Source organism: Drosophila willistoni (assembly GCF_018902025.1).
Source record: "Drosophila willistoni isolate 14030-0811.24 chromosome 2L unlocalized genomic scaffold, UCI_dwil_1.1 Seg168, whole genome shotgun sequence".
NCBI lineage: Eukaryota > Metazoa > Arthropoda > Insecta > Diptera > Drosophilidae > Drosophila > Drosophila willistoni.
The window spans coordinates 3,841,336-3,859,920 of record NW_025814047.1 but is presented as its reverse complement, the minus strand read 5'-3'; the positions used below and the strand labels follow the sequence as shown (position 1 = coordinate 3,859,920).

Below are 18,585 nucleotides of genomic sequence, written 5' to 3'. Positions count from 1 at the left end.
CCCGCCCACAACACTTGAGATGCTGCTGGAGCTGAAGCTGGTGCTGTCGTTCAGCGATTGCTCTGTCAATAGCAGGAGCATCAGTAGTAGCAGAAGGAGGAGGAACAACATCTGGCCTGGGCAACTATGTGAAGGGTTGTGAGGATATGGATGTAGGTAAACGATTTTTATTGATGGCGGGGCCAGGCACCAAATCGCATATTATCGCCTCATGTTGCCTGAGTGTAGGAGCCAGAAACAGAATCAGACCAGAAGCGAGAATCGGGGCCATGGCCTGGCATAGATCATTAATCTTTGCAAGCTGCCAACGTGTGCGCCTTTTTCGGACTTCAATTGCCGTTTGCACCACCCAGTCACCCAACCCCCAAGCCAACCCAGCCAACCAACCAGCCATTCGAGCCAGTCGAGTCGAGTCGAGTTGAGCCAAGTCGAGTTGAGAGTGTGTGCATTAAATGGCGGATGGAGTCCATTAGAAAACTATTGAAGCACATTTTGTCGATTGCAGCCAAAGCCAACTCCAAAATCCACAACCAAAAAAAAAAACACCCAAACGCCTCCTTCTTGACAGGAAGTGGCAGCTGCCACAATTGAATACCAACTATTGAAAGGTATTGGCTTGTCGAATGCTTAACGAGAAGTTATACTTGAAAACTGTTTTCGATGCAACTAATAAATAAGAGATAAGCCCACATAATAATACCAACTAAATGTTGAAAATACAAAAATCTATAGCTTAGTTGAGAGAAAACTTTTAAGCAAAAGAATGAAGATTTCTAATTAACAATAATGATCACTTTAAGAGCAAAAAATATAATAAATTGACATAAAAATATGCAAAAATGCTCAGCTTTATTGAGTGTTAAAGTTCCCTTTTTCAATTGTTTTCACCCATGGCACTAAATGACAGAAAAAGGTTCAACCGCAAAAATACTGAACTTTCGGTACTAAGTAAGGTAATACTTCTAAATGTAACCAGTTTAGAGAATACTCAAGCGGAGGTAGTAGGAAAAATTTTAGAGTACGGACGTAAAAGTGTTTGCCAAACACATAAAAAATAATGCTTTTATGTGGCTTATTTTTTTTTTGGTTTGGTTTACGCCATGGTTTGTTCTTTTGCCTGTTTTTTTCCCCTTTCTTCACTAGATTTTTTTTTGTTTTTTGTTTAATTATCCACATGAAAAGTCCTTTAGAAATGCCATAAGGCAACAAAAAAAAAAAAACAAGTGAAAAAGAGCAAGAAAAATGTTCCACAACAACGAAAATGAAATCAAATTAACAGTAAAATAAAATAAAAAGCAAAAATGCGTTAAAAATGTGAAGGAGGAGTTGAATGTCCATCCAAAGTGAGCGTCAAGTGCCAAAATGAAGCCAACTTTGAAGGAGAGATACACAAAAAACCAAAAAAATAAAAAAAAACACACACACACACAAAGCACGGGTTTTGCTCAGACGAAAGCGAGGAAAATGAAGGAAAAGTGAGCAAATTTCTGGTGGCGTTGGAATTTTAAGTGCAAAAAGAGCAGAGCAACAAAAAAAAGTCTAAAAAGCAGAGGAACAAATAAAATAAAATGGGTTTCGAGAGTTGAATTGAAAGGGAATGTTAAAACGGGCCAACCAAAAAAAAAGTTGGCAAAATCATTCTCTAAAAAGAAACCGTAGTTGTTGCTATCGTGTCTAATGATATCTTATATGTATATACTATGTATATATTTGTATATATATCTGTAGAAAATTCTATTAATTTGGCTAATTGAACTGCTGACCTACTCTGTGGCATTTCAATATCAAAAGCGAACTGAAAAAGGTTCAAATTCAAATAAACCAAACAGTTAAGTACAAGCAATTCGTAGTTGACTACACTAACTTTTGTTAGGACACATTAATTTTAACGTAAAGTATTTTATGAACTCATATATTTGCCAAAAGTCACCAAAAGCTATGACCAGAGTTAAGTCCAAGTATAGAGATGATGCAAATAAAAAGATTTAACAAGGATAAACGACAAAGATTATAAGAAGAATATTTAGTTGACCTAGTTAAGGCCAGAAGTAACTAAGTTTAATTCCAAAGAGCTTTATCAAATCATCATCTCATTTAGGGCATTGCCAAGTCGACCTCACATTGTAATTTACCATAGACTAGATTCTTTTTTATTTTATTTTATTCCTTTCTAACCATATTGACAAAGAGTTATTTATTTTTGGTGTGGTGGAAATTTTTGGTAGCTTTGCAGTTCATTTGCTAACCAAAATAAAAACTGAACTCAAAGGATAGACAGAGGCGAAAGGAGAACGAAGAAGGCACCAAGAAGGAAATTTAATTAAATCAAATATATGTATGTATGTTGATGTTAGCTTTTTAATTTGATTACATCCCTTTTGCCAGTCCACCACAATCCTCACCGCAGAGGCCACCTTTTGCCCCCCTCTAGCCATCCATATGGCTTATGTTCATTTGTTGAGAACAAGAACAAGAACAAGAACAAGAACAACAACAGCAGCAACAAAAAATTAAAGAAAACGCAAAAATAAATTCAATTAAAAAGCGCTTTTCAAATATTCATTATGCCTGCTTGCTTCTTAGTTTGCTTTTTTCTGGCCTCTTATTTTTTTTTTTTTTTTTGCTTTTGTTCTTCGAGTCTGTACGTTGTTAATTAGCAGCCCCCACAAAAGTATGCTGCGGTTCCTTTTTTTTGGCATATGCCCTTTTTATGTAGAGTTCGTCGTTCTGTGAATTTTGTTATGCATGCTGATAATAATAATAATAATAATAAAAATAATAATAATCATATCAAGCCAGCCAAGGACCAAAGGAATAAAACTTGCCAAATGACACAGCACCATCCGTACATTCCTCTCTCTCTCTCTCTCTCTCATTCTTGTTCTTTGGTGTCTGTCTGTGTGACTGCCTGCCTTCATCTTTACCTCACTTTTCCTCTTCGCCCTACACTTAAGAAAAAGACACAGCTTCCGAGTTGTTTTATGAGCAAAGTTCTTGCTCAAAAAACCACTTGAAATTTGATGTTGGTTTTTTGTTGTTGTTGTTGCTGTTGCTGCTGCCACAATGGCAATGTCTCTGTCTTCTGCTTTGGCATGATGAAGTGTCATGAAATTTAATCAATTTATTTGAAACGTGCGACGGCAAGGCGTTTTTTCCACCATAAATAACATTTGCCACCAAAAAACTACCAAAAAAAAAAGTAGGTACAGATATAAAAGGAAAACTCTACAAAATTTGTTACACAGTGCAAAAGTGCCAAAGTAAATAACAAACAATGAAAATGCAATAACAACAACGAGATGTCGACGAGTGAGTGAGAAAAATAAAAACCCGTATAGAAGCAAAAGAACAAAACGAAACAAAAAAAAATTTGCTATACCAAATAAAGTTTCATTGTTTAGCAACGGAAACAACCGCACACCACAAAACCCACACAACGATATAAACACACACGCACGGGCACACACACATACACATGCACGCACTCATCTTTGGATTTTACTTTGTATTTGTATGTGAAAAGCGAAAGAAAATACATTTATTATAGGCCAACGAATTTCGAATCCTCTAAATGGCATTATGATATTTCATCCTTTTCGGAAGCGCGTGCTTATTTCAATGTTCATTCTCAGTGAATCTGCTATCCTTTGTTTTTATTGGGTACTATTCCATTTGGTTGTGATAGCAACAGTCCATAATCCTTAAGACTCTGAAACTTTTATAGGAATCGCTCTTCTGTTTTCAATTTTTTGAGATTAGGTTAGGATTGATAATAGAATAGGTCTAGCTCATTATCACTCCAAATGGATAAAGCTAAGAAAAATTATAAGGCTACCATAAGAACTGACCATATTTAATGATCTCCTAGATCGCTTATCTATTCTAAAGAAATTAATAGTATGTATTCTATAATAGGCATTAGACTTTGCCCCTAAAAGCAATAGGCTGGAAAAATGTTCGACAAATTCTTAATTTCATTCAAAAAGCGAATTCTTTGACTCCTTTTTGCAGACTTTAGAAGGCACCACTGATAATATGTAAACTACTATTTTTTAAAAACAAAAAATGTATTATTCATAGCTTATCTTTTTATAGTAAACCGAAATTTTACTATTTTATTTAGTTTTAGAAGTTCGCAGAGGCTTACCCAATTAATTTCTTATAGAAAAGCTATCCAAAAAAAGATTTCGTTTATAAAATTGGTTATTTAGATGTTTTGTCCACCTATTTCTATATACATATATATAAGTACATACATATATACATTTTTTTGTCTGCTCAACTCCCAAACCATCAAGGCTGCTTTTTTACTCCCAACGATAAGTACAAGTATTTGCCAGGCATACGCTTAAAATCCTCCAAAAAAAAAACCAACAACAAACAAGTGTTCAAGTTTCAACAAAAAGAACAGAAGAGAAAAGAAACAAAAAGAACGAGAAAGTAAGAAAAATCCTTTGCAAACTTCATCTCGCCACGCACACGTACACCAAGGAGAAGGATGAGAGTCAGAACCATAACCAGAAGGACTCCTACCGCCAACGTGCATGCCTATTTGTTACTACCCCGTATTCCCTCCTTTTCCCACTGTCCCACATTGGCCTGGAGGAACGTTTTGCGCCATTATTGTTGGCATAACTCGGCACAGAACGTTTATAAATTTATTGTTTTCTACAACGCGTGTATGCGCTGTTCAAGTGTTGCTGCGTGTTTTTGGCAACAAATTTGTTCAACACGAAGCCAACGAGAGAGAGAGAGAGAGAGAGAGAGAGGGATAGACAAGGACAGCAAGAGAGACAGAGACAGAGTAAAAAAGTATAGTCAAGCGTTGGCTTTGGGCCACTCAACTCGTTGCGGTGACGCATTTTATCATAATTACATTAACACGCCCCATTCCATACCAGAATTTAAGACCAACAACAACTCTCATAAATTTCAAGAACCAAAAAGCCAACACCTAAATAAAGGCAACAATACAACGCCAACAAGCTTTAAACGCCTAAATGTATGCAAACAATATAATGAAAACTCTTTAATTTTCAAGCTGAATGCATAAATGTCTGTGTATGTATGTATGTAATGAAAAAAGGGGAAACCAACAAAAAAATTAATGCACTGCACTGAGAGTGCAACATCTGTGAGTGGCATATGCCTTACTTGTAGTTTTTACTGCTGTTATTTTAGTTGTGACACATATTATTTCGAGCATGATTCCCACTAGTGATGGGATTTATACGAATTTGTGGCAATTTGTACAATATTACTATATGCAAATTTTGCAAAAACCACTTTAGTATTACATTTTTTTTTCTTAAATGGTATTTGTTAGAAGACAGTAAAGCGAAAATTGTTCGCTATTTGGCCTAAGAACATAGCAATACAGACAATGCCAAATCCTTTTCTGGCGAACTATCATTTGATAGCAAAATATTAAATGAACATGACTTCTTAACCTCCTCACTCTGCCTTAAAGCTTCTGCTGAAAAAGAGCATCCAAGAGCATAATTAATTAATTACTCCGAAAAGACAATCTCCATACGCTTCATTGAATCGCACTTAAAATTAATTAGTTTCAATGGAAGTTTATTTTCAATTGTTTTCTTAGACAATCGTTAGAAGAATATTTAAACAGATATTACTGTCTAATTATTGATAATACTAATTTGGATAAAATAGCTTCCGGCTATTACAAAACATAGCACTTACACACTAATTAAGACCAAAAGTTTGCATTAAGTAGACTTTTTAAATAATTCGGATCAAAATCTAGAAGAATTAGAAGTACTTTGCATATTCATCTGTTAAAAAAAAGATCCAAAGTGAAATATCTTAAAGTATCTACCTTATCTTAATCCTTTGAAATTTTTGTTGATCTTTAATGCAGGCTTAATTGTTGAAAAATAATTCATAGCATACTTTTTTGCTAACAACTTTAATAATCAATTTTTTCAATGAGTAACAAAAATTCCATCAATCGTAACGAATAATTCGCATATTTTGCGCTTCATTCTTTCTTTTAAAATACATTTTTTTTTGCCCTTTTGTTGCTGGCAAAATTCATTTCGCGCCATATGAGCATTTAGCACGGACACAAACCACAAACCAAGAGGCCCGAAAGCAACAGCAGTTGGCCAAGTCAAGCCAACTGAAAGGACCACCAAACCGACATACACACACACACACACGCACACACACACACAAACACATAGGCATAATTAAAAAATATTTTACAGCCAGCGGTCATCAGAGAGAGAGAAAGTCAGAGGAGTAAAGAGTGAAGTAGGTAAGAGCCGAGGCCAGCGCATATTTAGGCCAAATATGTGAACTGGCAAACTGGCAAACATCCTGCAATCTGCCAAGCATTCCCTGCCGCCTTCTCCAGCTCTTCATGCTTCTCCTCCCTCATTTAACCATGACTCATTACAAAATTAAATTACAATTAAATTTTATTTTATTTCATTATAATTTCTTTTTTAAACCATTTTATCTTCATTACCAGCATCCAAAATGTTGGTACAATAATAATTGTGGTACTTGGTGGTTACTGGTGGATGGCACTGGCTGCTCGTTGTTTTTGGTGGTTACACTAGCCTCCTCCACTTGGCACCACTCAATTAAGTGCAATTGAATTATAATTTACTGGCACACAATACAGATGTGGATGCGGCTTGTGGCTATTTCTGCAAAATCAAGAACTAAACCAAAATAATGGGAGACAGTGAAAGAGCTAGAGAGAGGGGGAAAAACTTTTTTTGCCACACAAACTCACAAAATATGTCGAGCCGGAGAAATGTTAATTGAGTTGCATAACTTTTCAAAGAGAATCCTAAGCCAAATGGTTTGGCGAAATGTTAGAAATTCACATGCCAAATTAAATTGGTTAAGACTTATTGTGCAAAAAGAAGAATTAAACAAACATATTTTGGTTACAATAACAAATTATTGCAAACAAAGTGGTTGAGAAATGTTTATTATAAGTAAGTCGATTTAGAGATGGAAATACTTACTAAAAGTAAGTTGATTTCGAAATGCCAAACATATGCATTCATATTTCGATAATTCAAAATGAGCAAGGCAAGCAAATATTTCCAAATTATTAGGAATTTTCATTAAGTACTCAAAGTTATTTTTGTAATGAAACACCCAATTTGTAAAGAAAAACACGTCTCTCATTTAAGCCACTTAAAAGTTATAGTAATTAAATATTAAGGGGTTATATCTAGTTAGAATTTAAAAAAAAATGTTTTTTTTTTGGATTTTTCGAATGTATAGGGAGTGCTGTTTAATTTTCATAACGATATTGATAGTGTTTTAGGTTTTATAGCTTTTAAAACGAGCGCGGTCGGCCGTGTGTGTACAGTACTTTTAAAACTTTAAACGTGTTTTTTACAAACTCGAAAACTACTGAACCGATTGGTTTAAAACTTTTACAGAAGCTTCTTGGATATATTTATTATTAAATAACGGAATGATTTTTTTTTGTAACTAAATATTTTTTTTCTTCTTTGAGAAGACGAAATTTTGTCAATTTTGGTTGCCCATTCCAGCCGTTATTTTCAATTTTAAATATTTCTGAAACTAATGCCGTTTAGTTTTGTCATTCTTGAAGATCAAGTCCAAAGATAAGTCCGTTTAAATCTATTTTTCATAGGGGCACAAGGACATCGGCTACAGAACCTTTCAAAATTGTTCTTTTCATTAATTGTGTATTTCAAAATATTGTTAAATGCACACAAAATATATGTACGAATTTTCAAATCAATACATTAAAAGGGCTTTTCAGGAAAATTTGTTTAAAAAATGTGATTTTTTGACCTTCTTGACTAGATATAACCCCTTAATGAAAAGCAGTCCTCCTAAAAGAAATACACATCAACATCAACTAAACAAAAGAGTTGTTAATCTAGCATTTTACTTAACTTTCGCATAACGTACTAAACAAAGAAAATCAAATATCAACTAAATTGCAAGTCTACCTATCGATTTACTGTCCTTTTATTTCCCTTTAATTTTCACATTCAAGTGACTGCTCATGCACATAAATCTTTTTGGCCCTAAGCCATTGAACTTGGATTTCAAAAAAAAAGGCCTTTAAAAATGAATTAGCTTTCAGTATATATGTATTTTTCTTGAAAACAATCTGTATGCCTGCAAATGGATTTCCTTTTTTGAATAGAAGCCAAAAACTACATTCAGTCTATGTGGCTTCCTGCTGCTTAAGTATTCTAAAGCCTCATCAATCGTTTTCGGCCAAATAGACATGAAGTGTGTGTTTCGCTTTTGCTCCTTTTTGTTTTTGCTTCTTGTATTCTCTTTTTTTTTATGATCCCATTTATTGCCGCATTGGTTTTGTGAAGTTAATTTGCCGGCGCTTTGGTTGCCATATAAAAAGAAATAAAACAAAAATATCGAAGAAATTATTTATGATGCCGTCTTCATGCGATTTTTTTATGGACTTTTTATTTGGCAGCGTTTGCGTTTCGCGTCTGACGACCTTAAAATTTGAATCTACATAGCTATATATGTATATAGTTTAAGGAATGACGTTGTCTGCACAAAATTGTCAGCTAACTGAAATTTGAGCCAATTTAGCAACAGTTTTCTACGAAAATTGTTTGCAGGAAACGCGCGCTCCTTACGATAACCCAGCTCAGCAGACACTTTCCCTTCGGTTCCTCCATCTCATCTCATTTTCAGTGTGTCAGTCAACTCATTGATAATGAGTTTCTCGCTTAAATGGCTGGAGAACGGGGAGGGAAGTCTGTTTCAACTTAGAACGAGGCACTTTTAGAGAACACTTTTCTGGTCCGTCGCCCCCAAGAAGAACTCAGAACCGGCACGTGCCGTCAATAAAGAAGCACGAAATCGCATAAACTGCTTGAGCCGCTTACACGTCATAAGTAAGGCAAAAAGAGAGAGGAACAAAAAATAAATAATAAAGAACAGAAAAAAAATAAATAAAAAAATAAACAGTCAAGCTTTGACTCTAGCTTGGGTTGATGGCAGGAAAAGCAGATAAGGTTACACACTACTCTATACTTATACATACATACAAACATATATATAGGTATATACAGACAAGTTGGCCTCTCGCCATCAGTTCAGAAAACTCAGAAACGAAGCCTATAATCAATTCTTTCAAAGCGTTTCAAATGCCCATAAAAATAGCGCTTCAGTTTACACATAATTTAGTGAGTAAAAGGCTGGTTGAAAGCAAAAATGAAATGGGATCAATAAATTTAAACTTAGATGAGTCTACTTAAGCCACTTTAAGTAAGATTACTATTCATTTGCAAAGCCTCAAAATTGGCAAAATAAAACGATTAACCAAAGTTGTGAGAAGCTTTAAAATCAAAACAAAATTTATTCCATCCAATTATGATTCGTCAATTAACGTGACTCATTTAAACGTCATAACGTCTAGAGTCTAGACTTTGGAGCCATTCAAAAGACAGTAAAAAGCGTCTGACACTAACCGGAAATCGTAAAAAAAGAAAACTATTATTAGCCAAATTATCATTTTATACATTCAAATTTCTTTTTTACATGAGTTCAATGACGATGAATTTAATGTCTAGAATGTATTTTTTGTATTTATGTAATGACTATGTAAGTTTTAGTCTACCGTCCATACCGACCATAGGTAAAGTTAGACCATAGGTAACCTCTACCCGACCTAAGGGCAAAGGCGTATAAACATAAATTAACCTAGAGAAATAGAAAATATTAAAAGTAATAAGAGAGTTATAGGTTACACATAAAAATAGGATAATGTATACAAATAAGTTCAAAGTCAGCTAGTCATAGTCAACTGAACAACTAGGATCCGGGTTCGAATCCCAGGCTAGTGTATGGATGTAGTTTTCGTCTAAGCCGAAGGCCTTAGTTGCCAGTGCTTGTAAAATATAGTTAGGTTGATAGTTTACTATATCCTATACTTTAATACAATACAATACAAGTTCAAAGTTAGTTGTTCAGGTAGGAAGTGTAAGCGGTGTGTAATTGCGGGTCCTTCTAGATGGAACAGAAATATTAATCTGGCTGAACAGCTCAGAAGAGTCAATCTCACCATTCAAAAGTTTGTAAAGAAAAGTTACACCAATCATAATTCTATAATTAGTTAAAGAAGGTAGGAAGGTAGGAAATGTAGCCATACATATACATATGTAGGTGTTTTAACCGATCTCATAAATTGACTAGAAGTCGATAAACATACGAGTCATTATTTGGTGTCCTTGTAAAAGCATAAGCCTTTATAACCAACGAAAGTCGAGATTGTGCTTATTGAAAGAAATAAAATTCTCACTGTTTAGCAAACTAAATAATGACATAATGCCAATTAGAATACATACATATGTACCTACTTATTCTCTTAGACAGATTAAGTTACAACATTTTTTTCCCTTAAATTTTCTAAATGGAGGGGAAAAAAACTATTTCTATTGCAGACACAAAATGAAAGCTAAACCCAAAACCGCAACGAATTGATTTCAGCAATTTTGTAGCCAAAAAGCGCAAAAATGTTTTCCTGTAAAATTGCAATTGCAATTTGCCATTGGTGAAAATGGAATAGAGTCAAGTGAAATGGTGTAGAGTGTCGGAAAATGGGAGAAGGGAGAGAGAGGAGTGTGGGTGCGATCTACGCACAACATGAAGCGTAAGTAAACCCGAAATACCCTTTTTAACATTTTTAGCCCACACCTCACACAATATCCCCCACACTTCATGCTTCACCCCGAGGTCCAGAGACAACACATGCAATGCTGCATTCTAGACCAAAAGCCCAAAAGCAATATACAACTGGTAGACCAATCAAAAGGATGAATGGACTATTGGACAGATGGATGGATGGCATTGATAGGATGGAAAAATAGATGAAGAATTATTTTGTTTGTGTGTGTTTGGTCTCTCTTCCTCTCTCTCTCTCTCTCTCTCTCTCTCTCTGGTCGGATATAGTCAATCAAAATCATTAAATGAGGTTTTTGCCACTTTAAACAGGAATAATATAACCACTTGTACTGGAAGGCAAAAATATAAAGGATTTTTCTACCTTTTGCTCTTTCCTTATTCGATTTCCTACATGAAAACCAACTGAAGCAAAACAAGAATGTGGATATATCAGAAGCATATGAACTTCTTGTCTCATAAACAAAGATATGAAAAGTTAATAAACAGGCAAAGAACGTGCAATGTCACCTGGGAAACGGTTTCAGTGCGCTGAGAGAAGAACTTTTTCTCTCTATTTCTCCCTACTACGGTCTACTAGAAAGATTGCTAGAAAAAAAAGGGAAAGTTTTGTTTCATTTTTTCCTTCTTTCGTCTAGGTCGATTTTATTGCCTGAGGGAACGGCATGAAAATTGTCGCTAAATTGTTTTATTTATGTTCTCTTGAATCATTTTATAGCAAGGTCTTCAAAATGTGTTTTGTGCTCGAAAAAAAGAGCAAAAAAAAAATGAATTTACTTTAAATGTTTACTGAAACTATAGTTGAATAAAGAAATTTGATATGAAATGATTCGTTTTGAAAACACTCAAGTTATAAGAAAATTATTGACATTTATACATAGCGGATTTGTATATTAACGAAGAATAAATAATAAGTTTCTTTTCAAATATATATATATGTATGTATGTATGTATATTCTTGATCATCATTACTAGACAAGTCGATCTGGCTATGTCCGTAAACAGAGACTATTAAAGCTTAAACCTACAACCTTAGTATCAAGTCTCTAAGAGTATGCACATAAAGTTTGTTTTAAATTCTAAACCTACTGCACCCCAAAATTCTTCTTTGAAAATCTAACTTAGTCGTTAAACTGACATAGCAGAAAAGTGGCGATATTGAAGAATAGATATATGTATGTATGTACCTCCTACCCTACTAACCTATCAAAAGAATAGTCTTATACATCCTTTGTCTTTTTTATACATGTTGAGAGACTTTATCTAATAGGAACCATCCGAAATGAAGCATTTTTCATGTTTTCTTCCGATCGTATTAATAAATTTTTCTTGTGATTGTAATAGAAAACCATTTACTAATAACTGATTAAACACATTTAAGCCATTCTTCTTCATATTAATACTAATTTGCGAACTTCAACAAGCATTCAAGCATATTCAAATAAAATTTGTGTCATATTTCACCCTATATTTTTTAGGCACAGAATCGCTCTAACAGGACTAATATCCTTTAAATTTAAAAGTTTGACTGGTAACAAAAATTGTTAACTTTTCTTTTGAGAAAACACATTTAGAGTCCATAAGAAACCAATTCCCCGGCTAGACTAAAGAAAACTTTATTGTGACTATTTAGAGGAACACAAGCACAATCTTAAGTGATTTTTGCAGAATTTATGCTTTGCGACAGACAAACTTTAGTCCTGCTCTATCTAATCAAAAAAAATGTACACAAGAATTGTCTAAAGCATATGTCTAAAAGGGAAATTGTTGATTGAATTTAAATGTCATTGGAATGACATTTTTCTGTTCAACAATTTAAGGCAAAGAGCATAAAAATTGCTTAGCCACTTTATATGTCTTATTAGCTGCATAGACTCTAGGTTCTTAGAAAGAGAGGAGAGATCAGATAGTATGTTTACAAATCGATGTCAACTTACACATTGTTTCCGTTTATTACAATAATTAAACATTTTATTCATAAACTGATAAGAGCGAGAGAGGAAGAGCGAGGTTGTCAGATGATGATGACCTCATGACAAATTGATAATCAATCTTTGACTATGCTTAAAGCAGGCAGAAAAATTGAATTTTAACTTAAGTTGTGTCAGGTTGAACCTGTCTTTAGCTTTAAAGGCATGCGGAAGAATATAAAAAAAATGAGAAGTAGAATAAATGAAATGTCCAAAAATAAAAATATATATGTATGTGTGTATTCTTTAAATGCCAATTGCAGACTTGTGTCCAGACCCCCCAACAAACCAAGCAGTATTCCCAACCGCAGATTAACTCACAATTCTGTCGTTCTCTCTCTCTCTCTCTTTCTCTCTCTTCACTTGCACTGTCTCTTTCACTCGTGGCACACATGTGAGAGTTGAAGGAATGAGCAATTAAATGCGAAAGGAAAAACTTTTCAACATTTCGTAGAGAGAAAAATAGGGGTGAGACAGAGAGGGAGCTTATACACAAAGGACCTACTGGGGCAACTATGTATGTAAATGGACAGACTGGGGCTTTCCTTTTGGCCAGGACTCACTCCTGCTTCTCCTCATCCTTGGGGTGTTTGTGGGCATAATTGTAAAGTGGCCCGGCATGTGTCGTTGCTTTCCCTTTTAATTGTGGGGTTCACATCTCTCTTCTCCGTCAACAAACATAAGTAATTCCCCCTCTCCATCCATCCATCCATCTATCCTGTGTGTGTGTGTGTGTTTGTGTGTGTTATTAACAACTTTAACATCACTTTGAGGTAGCCTTAAATGTGTTTCCACTTCTGTTTATTGTTATTTTTCCCTAGTTGTTCAGTAACCAGCAGCTAGGCTAGACTAGACCAAATAACAACAAAGTCAAGAATATATTAGCACCTCTAGAAACAAGCTTTATTCATGACTTTTTCACCTTGGGTATACAGAAAGTCGAGTCTTATGTCTCAATTTGCAATTCACCGTTTAATCTTGGTCAACATCTCCCCAAGGATGCCATCAAAATGCATTTAACGTGAACTACACGCACACACAAAACACACACACACACCCATATACAAACAACAACCCACACATTTTCATTAAAAATATGTGAATTCTATTAACAAGATGGCTTCATTTCCAACTAAATTGCTTCAATGACAGATTGTTAAGTGCTGTGGCGCACTTCAGTTAATGAAGAAAACGTATGTATGTACATATATAGAAAAGTTGTGGGAATTTCCATTCAATATCAATTCAGTTTTCCGTTTCTTTTGCCTCGAGTAAAAATCAATTTAAAATTAGAGCATACAATGAGCTCATACAGGAGGAGGCGGTCAACATTTTTTGTTGTCCCCACGTGGACAGACAGGTGAAAAACTCCAACCTAACGACCCTACACACACTCACACACACACACACAACAAAACACACCCAAACAAAGGTCATATGAGCCTGTTGTTGAATCGAATTTCATGTCAAAAGAAGCCTCATTCGTGTCGTTCGCCCTCATCCTTCTTTCACATCTGTAGAAGTTAGTAGAAAGGAGGCCAGTCCCGCCCGGGCTAGGGCAAACAACAATAAAGCAAAGACAAACAAAAGAAGAGTAAAATAGAGTCATACATAGATAGATAGAAAGAAAGAAGGGGACAAGGTCCCGTAACAGTGTATATGTATACGTACATATATGTATGTAATATACACGAAGGACATGATGAATGTGACGCGTCGTTGCTAGACAATTTTTCAATTTGAATGGAGTGGGGGCCGGGTTTTGGCTAGGGGAGTATGGTGGGGTAGACCCCTATAGAACTGGAAATATCAACGGAAGGAATACAGGTTTTTGATTTCAATTGGATTCTTTTTTTCCTCCTATATTCTGTTGTTGTTGTTGTTTTCCGTTGTTTTGTTTTCAATATCATGGAGACGCAACCTGCAATTTGCCAACTGACTGAACCAGGCAAAAAAAAACCCCAAAAAAAATATAAAACAGAAATTGCTTGCCAGGAACTGCTGCGGGGAAATTGTAAGCTTCAAATTGTATTAGCAATTTAGTTCCAATAGAGATGTTTAAAAACCAAAAAAAAAAACATAAAGGCAATTTTTTTTTAAAGTAAAAACTAAAATCTAAAAATTTCTTCTCCAAAAACTGTTTTCTATAGATTTTGTTTTTTAGGTCAGTTCAAAGTGAACAAAAATTTAAACTAAACTAGGTTACTAACATAAAAACATACATAAAAAAATGAATTCTCAGTTTAAGTTATTAAAGCGATTCGAAATGGAATCCCCTGCCGGAAAGCGTCCGGAAGTGACATAAGTAACAGGCGTTTTATGTTAATGAGCTTAACAAGACACAATTTGCACGATTTATAATGATAATTAATGAGATTCCCATTTGAATCATATCGATAATGATTCAGCAGCTCTTATCAGCTCTTATTAGACAAACACTAACATGAACAAGACTACAAAGACGTTCGAATGTTTCTAAAACCAATCTAAATAGGCTCAACATTTAAATTAATCTCATATTTATTTGGCAAAAAGGCAAACTAATTGAACCTGCTGCAATTTTCGATACCCAATTAATTAGTCGAAATCGATATATTGATATATTCTGTTTCGAAATACATTTTTTTTGGTTTTGCTCAATTTTCCTTAAGTTTATCAGCTTTTTAGTCACACATATAAAACATAATGAATATTTCTATAAATAATTTAAAATAAATAGATATACTGTTATTCAAAAAGAGCTTAAATAAACATCCAGTTTCAGTTTTTTAGGCGGTTAATTTTTAATAGGTAAAGTATAGTTCCTGGAAGGGGAAATTTCCCTTAATTTAACTCAACACTTTGTAGCTCATCAGTGTAAAGGATTTAATGAGCTACTAGTCGTTTTCTAATTCTTTTAATTAAATAAATTTCATAATTTTAAAGTTAAATTTTTGCTCTTTTTGTTGTCGAATACTTTTCGGCAAATTATTTCCCTAATTAAACGTATTTTTTAAACTTAATGTACATTTGTAAGGAAATGTACTGGACTAATTTAATTTTTAACAAAAGACTTTAGCAGTATTTCTTAATTTCCTTGACGAATTGATTAACAATAATTGATTGATATTAAATTGTTTTGAAATTCTATTGAATTCTATAAGTATTTAATATCAGTTTTTGTATGGAAATGCCACAAAACATGGACGCAAGTACGCAATAAATTAACATAAATGAAATATAATACATATAATAATAATAATAATAATAATTGCATCGACAAAACTCACCGTTTGCCCTTGAAGGCCAACAAATATTTCTTGTTGGCTGGAAAATTGTTCGATTGCACTGAACCTGTGGCGCCGGCACGTAATGGAAACTGTTTGTGGAACAGCGGAATGCTGACATCAAAGCCAGGACGCAGCTGGAGCACACTCATGCTGGCCTTGGCCAAAATGGCCTCGCCGGCATCGAAGCCCAACGAATGTTCCGCATAATCTGGCCAAGTGCCGGAATATAAATTAAATATGATATGATTGCGACCATTATTCCAATGAGGCAGACGCGCCAAACGCGATGGCACATTTCGTACATAGTCCTCTGATAGGGAATCACGATCCAGGGTATCGATGGCCAGCACAAAGAGGCAGGCAATCGAGGGATCTGTAGTATAATAGCGAGACTCCTGAATGGCAGTGAGTATCTTTTGATAGTTGGCCGATGTGGGCGGTGCAGCGCCCAGAGAATTCAACGGCTCCGGCGGGTATACATAGACAAGGAATTGTTCGAAGCATTTGGTGAAATCGAAACAGGTCTCCATGCGGCAGGTTAACGCTGCATTGGATCCGCGCTTCGATTGGGATGGGAACTGGAACTGTTTGAGGCTGCTACTCCCATTGCTGGTGCTACTTATCGGTTCGAGTTCTAGGTGGGTTAAAGAGCTGGGCAATTGGGCATAATTGGGCTGCATTCCGCCGCCATCCTTGGCCGATTCGTGTTGGGCTCGACGCGGACGATGTGGCGAGACTTTCAGGCGATAGCCACCGAAATAGGCATAGGCCAGGAAGGCGCAGGAGACAAAGACAAGAATATAGCGCTTCTTGGCCTGCATCTTTGAGCCGAGACTTGTGAGCTAATACTGCTCCACTTGTGCTGTGATTTGTATTAATTAATTTTTTGATTTTATTTTTATTAGATTTATATTAATATTTTTATTTTTTTGGCGGTGGAGGTGGTGGTGCGGTGCGGAGAAAGGGGGAAGGCGCGGCGCGGTACAAATTTCTAGTTTCTAGACATTGTTTTTTGTCTGCTTTGTTCACGGTCACCTTTGGCCGCCCTTAAACACACGACAGAGGACATTGAAGTCGACATTTTTCACTTGTTTTTTTAATTACATGTTACATTTAAATTCATTTCTTTTGTTTTTCTTTATTTTGGTATGTTTTATAAACACAAATAGTTGCCGGACACTAAATCGAAAACATTCTGGCAACACTCAACATACACCACACAAAAATGTACTAACGCCTTGCGGTCATTTTTCAACACTGCTCTGGCTGAGCTGCCCAACGTTAGTTTGAAATAGCAAAAACTTAATTTTGAATTAATTTTTATTTTATATTAAAACTCTCGCACTTATATTTGCATTGTACACTTTGCATTTCGATGGCCTTCTAAAGCTGACGATACCCGCGTGTGGACGTTGACGCGCGCAGCAATTTCAGCAGATTCAAGAATTTTTTGATAATTTATTGTATCCGCTTTATGCGTTAAGGCGTTTAGATAGCTCGGCATGTACTGGCCAGTAACATCATCTTACTGTCTTTTTGGCCTGAAGGAAACGTAATCATCTTGCCATGGAAGAGAGAGAGAGAACTGGAAATTCTCGCACATGCGCAACGTGTAAACGCACTAACGTTTAAATGTGCTTACACCAGAGTGGCAACGCTGGCGGGCATTTAAACAGCTGTTACACTTGATTTAAATTTGAATTTTGTGTTTGAGGGTTAGGTTTTTGGTATGGGAAGCATTTCCTTTTTGCGCCACCCTTTACCCCCCGAAAACCGCGCGCCCATCAATTTGTTTCCCTCGAGCGTAATATGTTTGCCAAATGTAATTACCATTACAAACACTCGTGCACATCACACCGCGAATTATTGTTTATTAATTACATTTCATGATTTTTATGCAATTTTAATCACACCCAATGGGCAAACATATACATAGATACATATTTTCCAGTTGTTTTATTATTGTTAATTATTTGCAAAACTAATTACCAAACAGGCAATAAACGAGCAAAAGAGTGCGACTGAGAAGGAGGAGGGAAAATGTGAGAACGACTTTTTTCGGTCTTTCTTTTTTTTTTTTTTGTTTTTGGGTTTATTTTTGTCGGCCGCATCCGTATCCTGTTTTGGTCGTCCGCTTTTGCCTGTTTTTTTGGTTGAGCGCAATTTCCCGTTACAAACGCGTTTAGGCTGGAATTTCAATTATGCACAGGAATGGCCACCCGCTCACCGACCACAGCCCACCGCCCGCGATCCTGTTCACTTGCTGCGTTGCGTCCGCAATTATGATGCGCTCACATAGATAACATACCCAACGAAATATGCCAGGCAGTTGTCTGCTTTTACCTCCTCCAGCTGTTGCAGCCGCATCTCCATTTCTTTGCCAGCTTCTGGCATCTCTTCTAAGCCACAGAATCAAATCAGTAAAGGGGCTAATAAAAATAAAGAAATAAAGGAAAAATATTTTCATATAAGCGTATTTAGCTCCAACAAAAAAACACAAACAACATAGCACGACAAGAGAAAAGCGAATTTTTCTTTGAGTTTTTTTATAGAATTGCGTATTTGGCAAAATATGTAAATATTTCAATATTAAATTGGTTTTATATAACAAATCTTTTTGGTCATTAAAGACTCAACAAATTGCAATGCTAACTTTTCACAAC

At 35.4% G+C, this 18,585-nt stretch overlaps 1 protein-coding gene across 1 annotated transcript in view; it reads right to left on the bottom strand.

Annotated features, from left to right (window-relative positions):
• The window catches only part of LOC6640835 (exostosin-1), a 74,924-nt gene extending 57,807 nt beyond the window's left edge, over nucleotides 1-17,117 (bottom strand). Inside the window, exon 1 of the mRNA XM_023174980.2 lies at nucleotides 15,923-17,117. Within this exon, the coding sequence (XP_023030748.1) occupies nucleotides 15,923-16,743 (821 nt within the window). The 5' untranslated portion in view covers nucleotides 16,744-17,117. The remainder of the gene's footprint in view (nucleotides 1-15,922) is intronic.
• Nucleotides 17,118-18,585: the final 1,468 nt, after the last annotated feature.